At 36.9% G+C, this 21,616-nt stretch overlaps 1 protein-coding gene across 1 annotated transcript in view; it reads left to right on the forward strand.

Annotated features, from left to right (window-relative positions):
• Positions 1-21,616, forward strand: part of LOC150105771 (sister chromatid cohesion protein PDS5 homolog B-like) — a 699,562-nt gene that overhangs the window by 313,707 nt on the left and 364,239 nt on the right. The window contains exon 14 of the mRNA XM_090394553.1: positions 1,390-1,422. Coding sequence (XP_090250679.1) covers positions 1,390-1,422 — 33 coding nt within the window. The remainder of the gene's footprint in view (positions 1-1,389; positions 1,423-21,616) is intronic.

Below are 21,616 nucleotides of genomic sequence, written 5' to 3' on the forward strand. Positions count from 1 at the left end.
AGACTCTGTCAGTGCTTGGAACCCAACAGGAAGTATTTTACACCATTCATCCAACAGAAACTGGATCAATCACCTTTATTGTTTGGAGGTGGGAAAGGTTTTCTGAGAGCTCACTCTAAAATGTCCCATAAATCTATAGAATTCAAAGTCTGGCAATTAGGATGGCCATGGCAGACAGAACAACACCTCACCACTATGTTCTGCAAACCATTTGATGACCACATTTGTTCAATGAATGGGAGCATTATCCTGTTGAAATGTGGTTGGCTGCCTAGGAGAAAAGTGTGTGAAAATGGGATAAAGATGATCAGTTATGATTGAAAGATAACATGCAGCATCCACTTTTGTCTTCCAGTAGAACAAGCGAACTCCTATGCCATGAAAATGTGCTTCAGACCATTATGGAACCATCAAAACTTTTCACAGTTGGAAACAAGCACTCTGTCCTTTGGCTGATGCCACACATATTTTTCTGTTTGCAGCAAAAAGTGATATGGATTCATCAGACCATATCACATCCCTCCAATGTTGTGTAGTCCACTGTCTGTGATCATTTTACCATTGGACTTGACAAAGTGCATTGATGGGAATTATCAAAGGCTTGTGTAAGGCAGCCCGACTGTGATATCCAACTCTGTGTAGTTCCCAGCACAGAGTTTTTGTTGAAATAGGTTTCTCACAACCAGTGTTGAATTTTTGACACAATTGCTCAGTAGTAGCCTGCCTATTTTTCATGGTACCACATACACTAATGTTCAAATGTCCCTCTTTAGTCCACTTTATGTTTTGCTGATGTTTGTTCTGTCAACAGCCATGTTGACATAACCTTAGAGACTGTTCCTCAACTAACATGTGCTATTTCAGCTGTTTTGGTTATAGACGGACCTGGCAGCCTGACTCCAACAATCATGTCCCTTTCAAAGCATTGAGGTCCTTCCTGAATTCCATTCTAACATGCAATAAATGGTGGCAGGCCTCTGTTTGCCTTTATACACACATCCTTAGGAATGTTGGAAGTACATTTACATATAAACTGCATCTATGTTTGGTGCATTGCATCTACCAATAATGCAACCTGATAGCTCAGTGTTTCCTTTTTTTTTTTAATTTTATTTTATTTTTTTTTTTGCCATTACCTGTATTTCTTGTGTATTGTATTCTAGTTTTAAAGCCAACAAACAAATATGACTGTGTTTTAATAACTTATAGACAAATTTGTCTTCATAATACAAAGTTATTTTTAATTGACTATATTCTATATCATATTATGTAAACTCTCTTAGGAAAAAGATTTCAAATGTGCAGAAGTTTTAATTTTGAAATAATAATGAATACATAAATTAAATGTTGCAAATATAAATAATGTAATTTTTGATTTCATAATTTCAGAGCTTTCAATGAATTATTGAAAAGTCAAAGCATGTAGGTACTCATTTTTTCTATATGTTAAGTTTAACATAAAATTTTGTGGCAGTTTTGATAATGAAATCTCTTATTATTTATATTTCTATTTAAGTACAATGACTACTCACTGAAGAAAATACCATTGCTGTAACTAAATACAAAAGAAAAGTCCCACACAAATCCCATAATATTGATATTATGATAAGACAGCATTGATGCCATCTTTAGATTGGTGTCACAAACAATGTGAAATTTGAAAATTTACTGTATAGAACTACATTTATTAGTTACCACAAACTCTATGCCTAAAATTTCCCATTCTCTGATGCTGATGTTTATTTTTTATTTATTTATTTTTTTTTGTTTACTTTTATTTTTAACAATAATCATGTTAATAATCTGTGTGACAACAGATTGTCATCTCATCTCATCTTCCTTTTCCCTATTTTACCTTGCAGTGTCGAGGGTTTGTTAATCATCGGACCTCAAACCGTTCACAGGATAAGGTGGTCAGCCCTATGCCCCCGGTGTATCCTATGTCCACAGTGGCGTTGAGTTCTCAAGGCCGGTTTGCCTGCGTTGTGGGATGAAAAATCCCAGGATAAACTGGGGGAAAACCCTACTGTCCACACCCAAGACCGGCTAACTTGGCTATGGCTGAGGAAAATCCTTCAGCTCCTCATGTCATCGATGGAAATCGAACCTAGGACGCTCCTTCCCCAGGCATAGTTGCGAAGCGCATAGCCACTAGGCTAACCGCGTGGACTATTGTTGTTATTATTATTGTATGGACACTTCCAAATACTTATGGTAGACCCCCAACTATCCACAAAATTTATCTTACCTCTCCTTGAATCCATTAAGAGACAAAGCACTCACAATTGACTCTGGCAACCCATTCCACTCATTCACAACTCTCCAAGCAAAAAATCTAGTCCTTACAATCCTAATAACTACACCTTTATTCAATTTGCAAGGATAACCCCTTGTTCTGACCCCCCTCTAGCCAAGTGTTGAAACATTTCCCCTGCATCAATCCTATAAAATCCTTTAAATAACTTAAATGTTTCTATCATATCCCCTCTTTTACTGCTGTCAACCAACTTTTGCAATTCACACACCCTCAACCTGTCTTCATAGGGAACATTCCACAGACCACTCACCATCTCGGTTACTTGCCTCTGAATTTTCTCTACTGATTTCTCATCCCCAAGAGACTTGAGCATTGCAATCCAAGTGTGCATGTATCAAGTCATTATAAAGAGGAATAACAACTTCCTTATCTCTACTTGTTAATGTGCTCTTCAGTAGCCAAACAACTGCCTTAGCTACTTTAACAATATATCCTCTAAACTTTAGCTCTCTGTCTACCACCACCCCTAAATCTCTGGCTTCATCTATTTCCTGGAGTACAGTTCCATCAATCTGGTACACAGCTTGTAATCTATTTATCACGAAATGCATAACTTTACATTTCTCCAAATTAAACTGAAACCCATTATCTTTTTCCCATACTTACAGCCTGTTTAAATCGTCCTCTAAGCTCTCCACCTAATTTCGCATCTTCAGCAAACAACTGAATGTTTCCATTCAGGTTATTTCCTATATAATTGATGTACAAATTAAACAGCAATGGTCCCATCACTGAACCTTATGACACACCACTAGTCACCTGTTTTTGCCTTGCTTTTGCTTCAGATTATTTCCTATATCATTTATGTACAAATTAAACAGCAAAGATCCAGCACTGAACCTTGCAGCATAACACTAGTCACCTGCTTTTGCCTTGATTCTGCTCCTCCATATACCGCTTTTTGATATCTGTCCAGCCACCACCATCTTATCCACATAACTAGTGTCATATCCATCCCCATTTGTTCTAATTTGTGTAACTGAGTTCCATGTAGTATTCTGTAAAATGCCTTTGCGACATCCAGCAGAATCGTGTAGCCATTTCTATCCAATTCAGCTGTTACTCTATTATAAAAAGTTAGTAAATTATTAAGGCATTACCTATGCTTCACAAAGCAATGTTGCTCCTCATACAGTATCATATCTTTATTCACCAATTCCTGGATTCTCTTCTTGACCAATTTTCCAGTACTTTTACCACCACTCCTGAGATACTGATTGACCTACAGTTTGTTACTGCAATCTTAGAATCTTCTTTATCCAAGGGAATTATTTTGCCCTCTTTCCACTCCCTTGGAACTGTAGCAGTGCTGAGACAAATTAAAAAGCTTAGTGAGAGGCATTTCCAATCCCTTGCACGTTCTCCCAAAAGTCAGGCTGTTATCCCATCTAATCTGACAGCTGTATTTATATTGAAATTCTGCAGTATCCTAAGAACTTCCAATTCATCCACCTCTGTTCCCACATTAGTGTCTGTCACATATACTTGGATGATATACCCTTGCAAAGTGGTCACTCATTATCTCAACTATTTTATCTGCTTCTGTCACCTTGTGACCATCATCACTCATTAAGGTTAACCTTCCATAATCATTCTTTCTCTTACTTCTACAATGAAAGAACTCTTTGGGACTTCCTTTGCCTGCTTGGTGAGATTCTTCTCATAATCTGATTTTGCTTCCTAGCTGTGCTGGTCATCTTTCTTGCCTGAGACTTGTACTGTTCATGAGTTTGCTTGGTCACCTTTCTCCTTATATAACCTCCACAGCATTTTCTTTTTCTTCAACTCATGCTTAATGATATTAGTCATCCATCTTACTCCTATCTGATTAATCCTCCTTACCTTAGGTATGCAATTTAATATTGCTTCCTCTAAATGACCTTAACTATCTCCCATGCACTATTAACATCCTTATCCTGCAGTGTTTTATTCCATTGCACAGATTTAAGCTTCCTTCTAAGCTTGTCATAATTCCACCCTTTCTTGACATAATATTCCTCATGTTTTACAATCTCCCAAGTCAAGACTGCATGTTAATTTCTACCAATCAAAGACAATGTAGTCACCTTGGTTATGGTTAGCTCTTCTGATCATATGACCAGGTTTAATATTCTCACTCTCCTAGTCTCCTCTATCACATGCTGCCTCAAGTAATTATCTCTCAATAGGTGTATAAATTCCCTTTCCTTCCTGCCATATGATATTTCTTCCTTCCAGTCTATATTTCCATAGTTGAAGTCTCCCATATTAATCACTCAACCTGTACTCATTGTACTACTTGCTGATGCATGTCTTCCAGATCCATGTAATTCCCTGGCCTATAGCAACAACCAATTGTATATTTTTTTCGTACTGGCCCACTCCAGACTGCTTCAAATGAACAGCCACACTCTTGCCTATTTCCTATTATTTTTGGCTGCAATTCATCTGCTATCATGAGCTGTACCACTTCCCCATCCTACCTTCTCTATCATCTCTGAAAATACTAAACTCTTCACATTCTATCCCTGTAACTACATCATCTACTGTTAGCCAAGTAACCAATGCCTAAAATTTGCTGGCCTGGTTAGCCGAGTGGTTAGCATATTATCCACTCTCCATCCAAAAAGCTGGAGAGTGGATAATACGCTAACCTTCTCTATCATCTCTGAAAATACTAAACCCTTCACATTCTATCCCTGTAACTACATCATCTACTGTTAGCCACGTAACCAATGCCTAAAATTTGCTGGCCTGGTTAGCCGAGTGGTTAGCGTATTATCCACTCTCCAGCCAAAAAGCTGCTGGTTCAGATCCCACAGTAGGCATGGAAGTTTGTGATTGTCTGTGAAAATACTAGTAGTGGTGGTTGGCAGTAGACAACATTGATGTAGATGATGAAGGTAGTTGCAGTTGGTGGAGACGGAGAGTTGTAGAGTAGGTACCCTCCCTCGATGAGTCTTTGGACTCCCTGGAGCTGTTATGTAACAATAGTAATAATGAAAACTCCTCCCTCTTATTCCTGATACTTCTGGCATTAGTATATAGAAACCTCAGCATCCTTTTAGGCCCCACCCATCTTTACTTCCTGAAATGATGAGTCATTTTTCATTACTTTCAGATGTGAATGTAAGAAGCCATGGTTTATTATTGGCAGTTAATCATCATTAACTGTCTTTCAACTTACTTTTTCAAATTTTGTATAATCCATATATTAGATAATTATAGCTGTTCACTGTTTCATTTAAAGTTTAGTAGTGTATTTTCTTTTTCATACTATATGACATGTTACATTTTAAATATTTATGCCATTCCATAATATATCTCTTCTGATAATGTACTTGTAAAAGCAACAAAATATTATTATTATGGACTCTCCATAAGAGACAAAGGACTCATTAATTGAAAAGTCCTTTTAGTCACTCACTAATACCTTAATGCCTATCACATCTCTCTTCAAACACATTCACTGCAGTTGCATAATTCACTTACATCTTCTAGTGGTACACCATTGTACACACGCACGCACGCACGCACCTACTCTAAGATGTAAAATTTCTCTTATCTATGCTGCATAATCCCCATTATTAATGTATATTCTTCTGTCCTGTCCTATGTTTATTCCTCAAACTTTCATATGCACAATTCCATAGACCACTTATTTTGGTTACTTACCCACCTCTATCTCTTTTCAGCTATCGGCATTTTTTCAGAACCCAGCTGACCATATATGTGTGGAGAATAATCCAGATATAGTCTTACCAAAACTTTCTCCTGACTTCATTGGTGGCTACATCCTGTTAATGATCTGTCTGCAGTGTCCTCTTTCCAAAATGCATAACCTTACATTTGGAAACATTAAAGTGACTTGAACAAAGTAGTTCTTTGATAGTTATTTAATGCTGAGTGTTATATGGTAATTCTTTAGGGATTCTGTGTCAGCTAAGACCCCAACTTAGCATTGTCATCATCAGCAAATAACCAGATATAAGCTAGAGCATCCCCAATATCATTGACTTACAAGATAAATAACAATCGCAACTAGAGAACAATGTCACACACCATTGGTCACCCTTCTTCTTCTTCTTAGACTCAACACCTGCATATATCTTTCTGATACCTTTCATTCATCCACTGTCTCCTATTGATGTGACAAGTCTATTTTGTGTACTCATCCCTTTAAATTTGCATAACAATCTTATATGTAGAATCCTGTCAAATGCCTTGACAAAATCTAAATTATTGTGGAATATCCAGTCTGCTGTCACCCTATTATAGAACGTGAGCAGGTTGTTATAGTAAGACCTGCTTTTAACAAAGCCATGCTGTGTACTCATATTTTGATGCAATTGCTAACCAGCCTTTATAAGTACCTAGCTTACCAGAGACACTGATTGCTCTATAATTCTCTGCATTTGGCATAGCTCCACCATTGTATCATGGTGTTATCTTGCTCATTAGGAATCATGTATATGCTCAGACTCAGGTTAAAGAACTAAGTCAAAAAAAATGTCAAGGCTAATGCTAACTCTTGTGTATTCCTTCAGCACTTGATATACCATTCAGTCTGACCCCTGTATTTAAGTCATGCTCTTGCTTGATGTGAATACAGGAAAGCTGTTGCTTTAATACCGCTAATTTATTCTTTTGTCCAGTAGCTCCCCTCCCTCCCTCCTCCCTATCATCCACATAGCTGACAGATCTGTTCTAAATCTTTGAGAAGTGATTGAAAGATGATGCACATTCAGCTATTTTAAAGGCATGCTTGTAGAAGAGACACAGCTGAAACAGTGCATCTTTGAGATGCACTGTTTCAGCTCTGTCTCTTCTACAAGTGCTTCTTTGAAGAGGTTGAAGTTAGTTTGTGAGGGAAGGATCATCTACGAGCCAAATTCTTTTCTGTACAATGTGAAAAATTTTAGGGAGGTTATAGGGGCACTGCCCCAAATATGTGAACAATAAATGGGAAATCTGGGATTGGAATAGTATCATGGTTGGTGTAAAATAACGTGTATTACTGAGGGTAAGGGTAGGTGAATAGATATCTCTTTTGCAAGAGAAAAGGCAAAGCTGCATTTTGGTTGCATTCAACATGATCAGATTGTTCTCCTCCCATTGAAGGAAGGTACATAGATCAATGTTTAAGGCACTAGTTGTAGATGATCTTGGCGCTTACAAAAATGTCAATGCACTGCATGGTTTGTCAAATGAGTAGGATGAATGGAAAATATTATCATCTTCAAAGCTGTGGATAAGATTTAGTGGTGATTGGGAGTAGTTCATTTATGTACTTGATAAAGAGAATAGGTGATAGGAAAGAGCACTGAGGTACTCCTGCATTGGTGGGCCGGTTCAAATAGAGGGGGGGGGCATCCACCATAACATGCATTGAATGACCTGTCAGGAAGCTGACAATGCCATTATAGAGGGTGCTAGGTAGACCAAAGGAAGGCAATTTGTTTAACAGGACTTGATGTCAGGCATAATCAAAATCTCTGGAAATGTGAAGAATGATGCTACAAGTTTCTCTGAATCTTTCCATTGCACATGTCCAGTGGTGGATGATGTAAGCTAAGAGGTCAGCTGTGGATCTTGGGTCGAATACATATTAGTGATTAATTGGTAGTTCTCTGGGTATTGGAGAAGTTGGCTGTTGATGACTTTCTCCATTATTTTAGAGAGGACTGAAATAATGGGAGTTGGTGGATAGTTTGATGGTAAACTTATATCTCCCTTTTTTAGTAATTGGTTGGATATACAGTATGATTGCCTCCATGCATCAGTATAAGTACTAGCTGTGTATAATAGATTATAGAAACATTTCAGGACAGGTATTAGAGCCAAATAGAAGACTTTTAGATGTCCAAGTTATTTAGTAATTTTCTAATGTGTTTATATTGAAAAAGTACTGGAGATATAGGATACTCAGATTTTAGCATGATAGGAGGCAATTTCCCTTGGTCATCTATGCAGGAGTTAGAGGAAAAGAGTAATGTCAGGAGGTCAGCTTTATTCTTGAATGAAGTAACAGTGGTGCCATATGGATGAGAAAGAAGTGGAGGTGCAGGTGAGAAGGAGTTGTGTCCACTGACCTTAGCAAGGCATCCATTTGGACAGGAGGAAAGTTTTCTCCTTGGCCTTAATGAAATCAGATTTAGATCTACTGATGACTGTTTTACATTTGTTGAGGAACTGTAACCATTAGATAAGAGAAGGTGCTACTGTTCTTCTTAATATCAGTGAATACAATAGAAAATTGGGTGCTGAGTGTTATTCTCAGAGACTGCTCCACCTACAGAGATTTAGATTATGATCCCACCAAATCTCTGATCAAAAAATTGAAACATCTGCTCAAAAAAAGTTTCTTCCTGACCTCCTGAAATCACAAAAAAAACTCAAACCCTTCAGTTTTAGTCCCCCCTCCCCCACCTACCTGATATACAGATTACCAAAAATACATAATCCCAATTCTCTCTTATTAGATGCTACTGATTCCCCATTCTATGAATGAATAAAACAATTAGCAAACTCTCTTACCCCTAACCCCCCCCCTCATTGGTCATACCACTTCCTATATAAAAAAATTCTATCAATTTTAAGACTTCTATCGAAATACAAATATTTTGTTTAGCTTTAATATTTTTAACTCACTGTTCAGCAGTATTCACTTAAATGACATCTTATCATTTATAATGAAAGTTTTTCCACCTGATATTACTGATTTGTTTTCCTTTGCTATCCATTCTGAATATTTCTCTTAGAAGTGCAAAATTTATAAACAGATAGAGGGGTCCCTCCCCCCATATCATCCCCCTCCACCAATTTTTTTATGGAATATTTTGAAAAACAAGCTCTTGGCTCAGCCTCTCTCAAACCTTCTATCAGGATAAGATATGTGGATGATGTATTCTCCATTTGACTGCATGGCCCAGACATTAGATCCTTTTTCTCTCTTACTTCAATAGTCTTTAACCTAGAATCCAGGTTACCATGGAAAAAGAAACTAATAATAATTTAGCCTTTCTAGACACCTTGGTAATACACCTTCCCAATGGTAACCTGTCCTTTTCAGTATATAGGAAGCCCACGAGATACATGCACAAACTTTCCCATCAACTCCCCTCCCCATCATTATGATATCATTAAAACACAATCAATAGAGACTATAGCTTTGTTCAAATGAACTCTCTCTTACAGCAGAACTTAATCATATATCACACCTTATCTAATGGCTACAGTTCTCACAGTATCAAATAAATAAATAAAATCAATCCTTTCCCCAATCCTCAATGTTCTCTTCAGAAAGACTTGATTAATTCTATCATCATTATCCCTTATGTCTAAGGCACTTTAGAAAAATAGCCAGAGTCTTAAAGAAATACAATCTTTGTACTTGTACTTGAATACAATCTCTATACTTGAAGGCCTCCCAACCTTTCGGTGGGGGGGGGGGGCTTCAAGCCCCCCACCGAAAGGTTGCTATTCTTATACGAGGGGCGTTCGGAAAAGACTGAACTTTTTTAAATAGCACACCAACTGGCACAAAGAATGCACTGCAGCTGCTGAGCGCACCTAGCAGCAGGTTTTGATAACAAACTGCCATTTGTCCAGTTCTGCATGAGCATTAGTCATTGAGTTATATCTGCTGAAGTGAGCATGTGCACAAGCTGTTTGTCGGATTAGTGACAATGAAAGAGCTTGATGAACAATGTGTGTGTGTGTGTGTCTGTGTGAAATTTTGCTGCAAACATGGTAAAAATTTTACAGAGACATTTCATTGCTTAACCAAGCATACAAGGACTGTATGAGCCGAACGCAATTCTTTGAGTGGTGTAAGCATTTTAAAAAGGGTGGAACATTGGTTAAGATCCCAGGCCTGGATGACCTTCCACATCAACAGATGATGACCATGTCAAGAGAGTTCATGCTCTGATTCATGGAAATCATTGTTTAACTGTCCAAGAAGTTTCTGGCAAAGTGGGCATCAGCATAGGATCTTGCCATCAAATTTTGTTGGCAAGATCCTATTTCGAAAAACTTCAGATCCCATTCCGAAAAACTTCAGATGCATCACATCAGTGCAAATTTCGTGCCGTGTTTGTTGACTATCAGAAAAATAACCATGTTGAAATCAGTCAGGAACTGCTCGCCAATGCAAAAGATAATGAAAACTTTCTTAAGAACATCATAACAGGAGATGAGACTTGGGTTTATGGCTATGATGTTGAAACCAAGATGCAATCATCGCAGTGGGTGTGGAAAAGGTCTCCTCTACCAAAAACAGCAGTGATGAGTTAGTCAAAGATCAAGGTGCTGTTGGTTGTTATTTTTTATTGGAAAGGTATTGTCCATTATGAATTTGTACCGCGTAGTCAGTTGATAAACAAAGAGTTGGGCCAGGAAGTTTCAGTGCGTTTGAGGGATATTCTGTGCAAGAAGAGGCCTGAATTGTGGGAAAATCAGCCTTGGATGTTGCACCATGACAATGCGCCAGCTGACATGTTGCTCCTCGTCTGCAGTTATTATTATTATTATTATTATTATTATTATTATACACCTCCAGGGAGTCCAAAGACTCATCGAGGGAGAGTGTGCCAACAGCATCGAACAATTGACCCCCCCCCCTTTCTAACTGCACTTGAACTTGCTTAACTTTTTTTGTGAGCCATTAGTAGCAGAGGCTCTACCAATCGACCAACCTTTGCTGGCATTAGCTCTGCTCACAATTTCTTGAATGCTAACTATGTCAAGTTCCTTTGTGATGTCTAATTTTTAATACCATTCTATCATTCATATAATATGTTCACTATATGGCAAAACATTAGACATCTATTGTGCCCTATTCTCTGGACTTAACCCCAAGCATACTTTTTCCTGTTTCCCAAACTTAAAACCATTTTGAAAGGATGTTGTTTCCAAGTCATAGAGGAGATTCAGGAAAATACAATAAGAGAACTGCACTCCATCACAGAAAGTACATTCCAGGAAGCATTCCAACAATGCAAGAAACGTTAGGAATAGCGTATTGCCAGTAGAGGGGACTACTTTGAAGGGGACAGTGCTTAAAATGTTGTAAAATGATCAATAAAGCTTTTTAGCAAAAGTTCGGTCATTTTTTGAACACTCCCTGTGCATTCGCCTAAAGATCAGCTCCCTCCTCTCTCTCTCTCTCTCTCTATATATATATATATATATGTCTAGAGTGTATAAAGTGCCCTGTTGCTGCAACTTGGCTTGCTATGAACATACAGGAAGATTAGCCAACATCCACATGAAAGAATATAAAAAATATATCAGCAGTCATAACTATGGTCAAATGGACCTTGCTGACCATGCCCCATTGCAGTAAATTTAGAAGAGGACTATTTTTGGAATCTACAGCTGCTCTCAGAAATCTTAAATAATTTTAAAAAAATTAAAATAAATATGGTTGCATTAAACTTCCCAAAATATAACGCTGATACTTCGAGATCTCGACTTACATCCTAGGCTGCCAACATAGAGGATGCCCCACCTAGTTAGGACTCTAGTCTTTTGTTCTCGAAGTGTGTTTAAATTTTTTTTGTTGCTTTTGTGTGTGTGTGTATTACAAGTCTCATATTGTATTCTCTGATGATATCACAGTGACTTAGACAAAATATTGGAAGAATTAAATAGTGTTTTTAATCCCTTTCTCTGTGCTGTTTCACTCCATTAAGCCTCTAATATGAGTTTCTCCCAGCATGAGTCATAACACATGGATAAACTCTGGAAACTTCATAATTTTGTCCATAGTGTTTATGAGAATACATTCCTTGACAATTCTGTGCTGAGTATTGTATCTCATAAGCTCTCTTGTGAAAATTATTAAACTTTCGTAGTTTCTGCATATATTTGGCTTTGAAATAATGTTGGATCTTTAATATCCACTATTTCTATATTATTTACATCACCAAAATTAAGCCATATTGCTCTTTCCTTATTAATTACTTTATTAATCACCAACAAGAGTTCACTTATGAGAAATACAATTCTCTGATATTGAATTACTTTAGTATTGAATGAAAGTTTTTTGCTAGTGAAACTTTTATTAAATGCACTAATAAAAGCCAAATGAATGGATGCTGGGGCACTGGTCACGTTCTTTTAAGCTCTCTGATCAAATTTACGAAACACTCACAGTTTCTACATTACATTCCACTTTGAAATATGAAATAATGTAGGATCTTTAATATTGCCACATGATTAAGTTTATATTATTCCTAGCTTCCTTTCAAGAATTGTCTTCCGACTTAATCTTTTATTTGTTGGGACTTGATATTGTCATATTCTTATGTTTGAATCTTCTAAGATGCTACTTGTATCAATCCTCACTTAGATCTTGGTCTTCTTCTGAGTCTTTTTGGTCACTTTTGATCTCCCATTTGGTTTAAGTGACCATGCCACCTTAAATTAGTTCTGCTCACGGTTTCTTGAATGCTATGTCAAGTTCCTTTGTGATGTCTAATTTTTAATACCATTGTATCATTCATATAATCTGTTCACTACCCTAAGTTTTGTTCATTACTATCGTAACCATGGTCTCTAGTCTTTGATCAAGTATTTTATTTCTAATCCATGTCTCAGATCCACAAGTTAAAATTGGTTTGAACACTGTCTTTTATTGTTTTGGCTAATTTCTCTGTTATTCGATTCTACAACCGTGTTAAAAATAATTCTTTTTATTATCCCAACGTTTCGATCTTCATATCAAGATCATCATCTGGAGCATACATAAATATACAAGACAAGTTGTGTTGCATTTCAAACCGTAAGCTAGAGAAACAATGATTTGATCACATGCTACTCACTGGCATGACCTTAGTGAAAAAAAAAAAAAAAATTACATCAAGCTAGATTTAACTTATGAATACATGAATAACATTCTTGCTTACAGATGGTTTTCCTAGTTGTCTACATCACACCAAAACATGGTATGAATGCAAATTTGAGGAAGCTTGTGAGATCATTATCAACCACCTCAATCTAAACAATAATGATGATCTAAAAATCCCATACATATGAAAGGCATATATTCGTCCCACAAATTTCCTCTCTAAGAACAACTATAAACAGGACTGTAAAAAATCCAGGATCCTAAATCTAAAATAACAACTTTAATAGTAAAAAATAGGACATCACTATTAAAGAAAAAATCTATAAGAAAGAATGTTTATTCATGTTGCAATGTATAATTTTTTTTTTTAAATCAAAAATAATAATTGTAATAATAGAAATAGGACATCACTGTTACTGGAAGTAAAACCCTCTGTAAGCAAGAGTGTTTATTCATGTAATCATAAATTACTAGCTTGGTGTTTTTTTTTCCACCAGAGGTCATGCCGGTGAGTAGCATGTGATCAAATCATTGTTTCTCTAGCTTACGGTTTGTTGAAATGTAACGCAGCTTGTCTTGTATATTTATGTATGCTCCAGATGAAGATCAAAACGTCGGGATAATAAAAAGAGTTATTTTAACACAGTTGTAGAATCCATAATTTCAAAAATGAATACTGATCACCGTGTAATACTAAAAGAAAGAGATTCTCTGTTATTCCTTATAAATTTATTCAGTTGGCTCCCCCAAGCATACCTGTTTTCCTTATTCTATTATTGACTTGCATAAGTAGCTGAAACATGTCACTTGTTTTGTTATTATTATTATTACTACAACACCTCCAGGGAGTTCAAAGACTCATCGAGGGAGGGCACCTACTCTACAACTCTCCGACTCCATCAACCGCAACTACCTTCGTCATCTACACCAACGTCATCTACTGCTGACCACCACCACCACCACTAGTATTTTAACAGACAATTGCAAACATCAGTGCCCACTGCGGGATTCGAACTCACAGCCTTTTGGTTGGAGAACGGATACGCTAACCACTTGGCCAACCAGGCCAAGTGGTTAGCGTATTTTGAAGCAATGAGAATAAAACCGTAAAAACCAAGCCAGCTAGAATTCGAACCTGGAATCTTCTGATCCATAGTCAGGCGGTTTATCCATTGCGCCACTGGCCCGATGTTAAATATAACTTTTATATTTTTTTAATATATATTTTATAGCTTATCCTTTAAAATGCAGCTGATGTTTTCCATGTTCCTTCCTGTTTTTATAATTTTTGTCATTTTACTGCTGATTTTTATTCTGAATTTGTTATTCAGTTTATTTAAAAGTCTATGAGATGTGATATTTTAAGAATATATAGGGGGAATAATTAAAGCTCTCATTTCGAAAGGCTGTAACTAGGTAACTACTCAGCAGAATGATTTAATATTTAACATGATGTGTGTGACTATGGAATTTTATTTTGTGCAAAATCCATAATAGGTAATTCAAAATGTCATAAAACATAGGGTACATGGCGCATTGTGGTTACACAACAACAACATGTTCAATATGCTGTCCTCTGTTTTCAGCAGTGTGCCGAAGTCGCATGCTCAACCACAGAATGTAGAATATCCAAAATGTTGTGGATATGGCATGTAATGCTGTTCTCGAGGCCCAGTAAGTTGGCTATGTGTTAATGATAGACAACTTCTTTGAGATGTCTCCACAGCCAAAAGTTGCAGGGATTCAGATCTGGTGAGCATGCCCCCCATGTTGTACAAATATGGTGGCTGATGATTCTGACCTTGATAAAATGTGTCTGAAGCACAACCACTTGACAGGGATAATGTGAGGAGAGGCACCATCCTGCATAAAAATTGTTGAATCCAGGTACTGATGCTGTTAAAATGTTGGAATCACCTGATTGGCTAAGAGAGAGAGAGATGCATATTCACTGCTCATTTATATAGTGCCAGTAACAAGACAAGCATGACCAAGCTCCTCGAAAAAGAAAGGTTCAATAATAAATTCCACTGTAAAACCACACCAAATGGAGATCTTTATAGAATGAAGTAGAATCTGTCGCACGATATGTTGGTTTGCAGTTGCCCAAATTCTGTAGTTGTGTTATTCACGGCATTGTCCAGATGGAAGTGAGCTTTGTCAGTTCAGAAAATGTTCCATGGTCAGTCATTGTCCAGTTCCTTCCGAACAAGAAACTGCAGAGCAAATGTTTCTCCTGCACTCCGATCAGGATTAAGCAATTGATGAACATGGGAAATCTTGTAAGGATGACAGTGCAAAATTTGTCTTATGACTTTGTGAACTGTGCTTACCGTTTTATTTAAAGACCATGCGATATGCGGTGCTCTGCTGCTTCCTACAACATCTGCCATCTTTTTTTACTCAAATGCTGTGGCTACTTCCTCCATTGTTTGCCATTCGATGGGTTTCATCCTCTGCCAGGTTTAACAATTAAGGAACCTGTCTCTTCAAATTCCTGGATCATTTTGCATAAACTATTTGCAGTCATAGGATCCATTTTTAATTCCTTTAAATTTAATCCCTTTGTGCAACATTGATGTTTACTAAGTAGTCCACGCTAAGGCAACTCGTGAATGCCAGGGAGTGTATTCCCGTAAACTCTCTAGTCAACTTATTTTTATGAAACTTTTCATAGTTTCTACTTTTGGCTTTGAAATAATGCTAAACTTTACCTATATAATTTTACATCGGAACTGAAGCCTTTTGGCTCTTTATTTTAGTAAATCCCTTTAATGTTCTGAACTTTGTTATCAAGACACAGCTGTTATTTTGGTAAAACAACTTCATGAGAAGCACGCAATCCTTCGATAATGGTAACATTGTGCTTTAACACATTGTCTGCTCACAGACAATGAACTGACGCATTCTGTAGCTACCTGCTTTTATAGAAGCTGCTTTCGAGTCATACATTGTTGGCCCATAAAATTCATACAAATGCCCATAGAGTGTATTTGTAGGCAGTCTTGGATGTCTACTGGGACCTCTGACAATTATTGTTTCCCAAATTTTAGAAGTTTTATTCATCTGTATTTGTTTAAATTGGGTTGATTTCTGAGTGCTGCTGCAGATTCCGAAAACAGTCTTTCCTTTTTAAGTTTACTATGGTGGAGATGGTGGTTTTCTTTCAGAGGATCCTTTGAGTTGTATTGAATACATAGTCTGCAAGGCCAGATTAACCATAGTTGTGATTGCAGATGTACAATTTGTGCTCATCTAAAGAGATAGCGGCTGATCTACAGTCTGTCCAAAGTAAGTCAACTTACATGAACAAAGCACTAAAACACCATACCCTTCCATTTCTATTTCCTTAAGATATCATCTTCATTCAACCATGTTTCACTTATTCCAATGATTTCGGGGTGAACAAACTCAATCAGTAAAACAGTTTCATCTTCCTTATTTCTGATAGTCCAGGCATTTGTAAATAAATGCATCAGTTCACTTTTAGGTCTATAACCAGTCCTACCCAAGCTACTTGTTGGTTGTGATTTTCCCACCACATGTTCTTGCCCAATCACCTTTATTACCACTTACCACATATATCCACTGAGCCTCAACTATCCCACTCGCATACCGATCTATTCTATTTCTATGCTGATCATTGCCATACATGCATTCACTATTACTCCCATCATCCAGTCTTCCTGTACACCCCCCCCCCCCAATTCGCTGTTCTCACATTCTTGTTCTCTCTCTCTCTCTCTCTCCATCTCTCACCCTACTACTATTCAGTGTTTTCAATAGCCCTTCAGTCTCTTCAATACCACTCTCCTGATCTTTTACTTCACCTATTATTTCAGATCTCTTGCTTACATTACACTGCTGCACTTCCATCGTACAACAATTTCTTCAGTTCACTCACTCCAAAGCCATTTAAATGCAGTCCGTTCATGTCTATATAATTCCGTTCTTCCCTTAAATACATGCTATATATGTTCACAAACTCACTCCTTTCTTCTCACACAGCTTTGCCAGCATAGCATCCATGAATCTGGCTTTCCATCTCAGCTCATCATTGTCATGCTTTGGCAAAGCACTGGCACCCTTTCTCACTATACTGTTATCTTTCACTGTCCTCAGTAACCTCCTGATATCTGTCCCCTCCCCCCCCTCTACATTTAGTGGCCATATAGTGTAGAAAGCTATGATTGCAATATTATTAGTAACATTTTTTAATGTAGCAATATGTTTGAAGATGTATTATGGGAAGGAGAATCTTACAAGATCAAATGCATGTTATGGTGTTACTAGTGATGATCAAATGGATGCTAAATGATTAATCACCATCATTGACTTTAATTATCTGAACACTGATAGGATAGCAGAAAAATCTCATGAGAAGAATGAAGCTGTTGTGAGAAAACATCCTTAATCGGCATGTGACAGAAGGAACTCAAAGGCAAATAGTCTTGGTTATAGTGTCAGAGGAGGTTTCAGTATAAGACAAGGATGTTCTGACTCCTGTTAGTAACAGTGATCATATTGCACTTACATGGGAAATAGCAAATATACTGATATTTAACTTATAAAAGGTTACATGCTGAACTATAAAGAAGGAAATCATGACCAACTGAGAAGTATGCTAGATTGCATCCCATGATATCAGCTGCTAGATGGGAAGGATATTGGCATTGCATGGGAAATATTAAAAAAATATCAGTGATGCAATATTGGAATATATCCCTATAGTTTGAAGAATGACCAGGGTTAGAGTGAAATGAATGTGTAGTCTTATTAAGCAAGCGATCATTAAGAAAAAGATAATCGGAAAAAAAAAATAAAATACAATCTGCATATGATATCACTCATGAAAATTATAAGGTGCAAACCAGAAGAGTTACAACTGTCGTACAGAAAACTAAGTGTAAGTATGAACACAAACTCATTTTGCAAGTTAAATACAACTCAAAAGAATTCTGCCATTATGTTGCAACTAAAAGAAAGAAAGAATGTGAAAGAATAATCCTACCATGTACAGATTACAACTGAGTTGCAGAAGTGATTGTGCAACTATAGGAGTGTCATTTTGCTAAAGCTACCAACCTGTTAGCAATGCACTTTATGTTGCATAGCTTTAGCTATTCAGCATAGAGCTTATTGAAGAAACTCAGGTATATGAGAAGAAGGTACTAGAGCTGTTCCATAGCTTGAATAAGAATAGTAATAGGGACTGATGAGATATTAGCACAGATGTTAAAAGAGTGACATAGCCAGGTCAGTGACATAGCCAGCTGAACTGGCTATGTCATTGACCTGGTTGTATAATTTGAGTCTCAACACAGGGAATGTTCCACAGGAGTGGAAAGAATGTATGATAATCCCATTGTACAAGGGTGGTGTAAAGATTGAGGTATCAAACTATTGACTTATTAATATCTCTAGGATGGTGGTGAAGATTTGCATACAAAAATAGGTTAACAAAGAATCTGTACTTTGCAAAAAAAAAAAAAAAAAAAAAAAGGTTTAATAAGGAGAAGGCATATTTGAGTAACTTGCTCTCATTTTATTTTATAATAAGGTTACACAAGAATTAGACAAATGGAATAGATGGCCCATGACTTTGCTAACAGGATAAGTTGCATAAGTTGGAGGTATTAGATTTGATTAGCTATGCAACATGGAGTGCATTGAGAGGATGGCTAACTGACATATATCAAAAATTGAGGGGGGGGGAGTGAGTCTGCAAGATTTAAGCTGAGTGTTAGTGTAGGCAGGGTAATCAGGAATGCAAATGACATGCAGCACTTGCTTAATGATTTGAATAAACTGGAATTTTGGGCATGTGAAAATGACTCTCAATTCGATGTTAGAAAATGTAAAGTTATGCACTTTGGTGTAATGTAATATCCAGTGGAGTGATTGTGCTAGACAAAACCGACCAGGCTAGGGATCTCGGAGTTTAGTGGATAGAAGATTGAAGTTCAGCATCCATATAGCAAAGACTGTGAATACAATTCAGAGGATAATTGGGATACTGATACAAATATTGACATTTTAGGATAGGAAAACATTTTGCCTCTTTACAAGAATTTGATACGACCTCTTCTGGACTATTTTGTACTGATTGGGTCTCCTGATTTCCAAAGTGATGCAGGAATATAGGAGACTCTTAAGATGCTATTGAAATTTTGGATTGTAGACTATGATGAGAGATTGAAAATCTTTAGACTGCAGACAAAAACAAGGGGTGATATCTCTTTCTTTTAAGGTTACACTGTGATGAGCATTCATATTTCCGAATTTAGGGACACAAAACACACGTGTTAAAATGATTATTTTACTTATTATTAATAAAATAACACTTGACTTTTCGACCCTGTATTGAGGTCATCTTCGGAAGGATACATGTATATAGGAAACCAAGGTACATGCTCTTGCACTCTATACAGATAAATTAAATCTATGTTGTTAATTAATCTTTTTCTTAACCTGACCTCTAGTGATAAAAAAAAATAAATAAAATGAAATAAAACAAATAAATAAAAAAATAATAATAATAATAAATTATAAAAAAAAAATAAATTAAATTAAAAATATATATATAATAAATAAATAATTAATAAATAAGTTAAATAAAAAACTACAATAAACTCTGCTAAAGTCCTCCTGTACTAAGTTTACTAAGATTCTTCTGGATTTGCACAGTTCAGATTATTATACTACAGTTTTCTACTGGACTTGTACAGTTCAAGTTGCTATTGAAAGTTAAGGGGGGAGGGGACTTCACCAAGTCATCTTGTATTGAGAGTTTTCTTTGGCTTGTTCTAGTTGCTATGAAGGTTGCAAATGGATCCTCCACATCCTTGGAATGGTTAGACCATTTTTATTCAGATTTGGATTATGTTTGAGCATATCATGTGCTTCTTTAAATTTCCTATTGAACCAGGTTTTGGTGTGGTGTAGGGACTTGGTACTTTTCCAAACAATTCTGTGGTATGTTTGGAGTGCGTGTCAGAAAAGCCGGTTTTTTCCAAAATGGAGGTATTTAATGTGTTGTTTGTGTTCGTCCTTCCTAATTGGGATTGTTCGCCCTGTTTCCCCTATGTATGGCAGATTACATGTGCATTGTATTTTGTAAACTCCTGGGTGGGCTAGGTGTCTTAATTTGAGACACCTAGCCCACCCAGACACTTAAGACACCTTCTCAGTTCTTTGGAAGAATTGAGAAGGTGTCTTAATTTTGTGGGGGGGGGGGGTTAAAGGTGGTTTTGATGTTGTATTTGTGTAGTGTTCTGTCTATTTTTTTCAGAAATGCCTCAAACATAAGGTATGGCAATAGCATTCTTGAAATCTTTTTTGTTTTTAGTGGTATCTCTGTGGAGGATCTTATGAGTAGTTTTTTTTTACTGTATCCATTTTTCATAAATGTATGGTTGATGAGCTTGTATTCCTGGTTTAGAGCTTGTTCGTTTGAAAAAATCGTTTGAGCTCTGTGTTTAAGGGTGCTTATGACTCCTAGTTTTTGTGTTGGGTGGTGATAAGAATTTTTGTGTATGTAGTGGCCTGTGTGTGTGTGTGTGTGTGTGTGTGTAGGTTTGCGGTAGACTGAAAAGGAGAGACAGCCTGAGGGAAGATGTGTGACAAGTGTATCTAGGAACGGAAGAGAGTTTTTTTTTTTCCATTTCAATGGTGAATTGGATACGTTTGTGTTGTTTGTTCAGGTGGCTAAGGAATGTATTTAGTGCTTTGCGGCTGTGGGGCCAAATGATGAAAATATCGTTGACGTATCTCAGCCAAATTTTGGTCTTTAGGCGCGCTGACTCTAGAGCTCGTTGTTCAAAGTCTTCCATATAAAAGTTAGCTATTGGGGGGGGGGGCAATGGCTGTACCCTCTTTTTGAAGGTAAAACTCGTTTTGCCACACGAAATATCCGGAGTGGAGTACGTGGCCAAAGAGGGCCTGATGTCGTTTGGAAATATGTTCTGTAGGAGCAAGATAGTATCTTTGATTGGGACATTGGTGAAAAGGGAAGTTATGTCAAAGCTGACTAATAAATCTTGGTCGTTGAGTGTAATGTTTCTAATTTTGTTTATGAAATGTTGTGTATTTTTTATGTAGGAAGGGGAATGACCTACCAATTCTTTGAGTGTGGCTACTAATTTTTTGGCTAAGTGGTAATTTGGGCTGTCAATTACTTCAACAATCGGACATAGCAGTGTGTATGTTTTGTGTATTTTTGGCAGGTTATAACTTCTGGGTGTGTGCGCATACTGAGGTATTATTTTTTTTGTTGTTTCTTCTGGCCATGTGTTAATGGATTTAATGAATTCAGTTGTTTTCTTTTGGATGTGTTTCGTGGGGGTTGTAGATTACCATTTGGTAGAAGTTGTGGTTCGATAACAAATGGTTCATTTTTTATCAACCTGCCTGGCCTGGTTATCAACCAATCAAACTACAATCTCACCCAAGGTGAACTCTCACTG

The sequence above is a fragment of the Typopeltis vanoorti genome, chromosome 6 (assembly GCF_054136105.1).
Source record: "Typopeltis vanoorti isolate ZY-2024b chromosome 6, IOZ_Tvanoo_1.0, whole genome shotgun sequence".
NCBI lineage: Eukaryota > Metazoa > Arthropoda > Arachnida > Uropygi > Thelyphonidae > Typopeltis > Typopeltis vanoorti.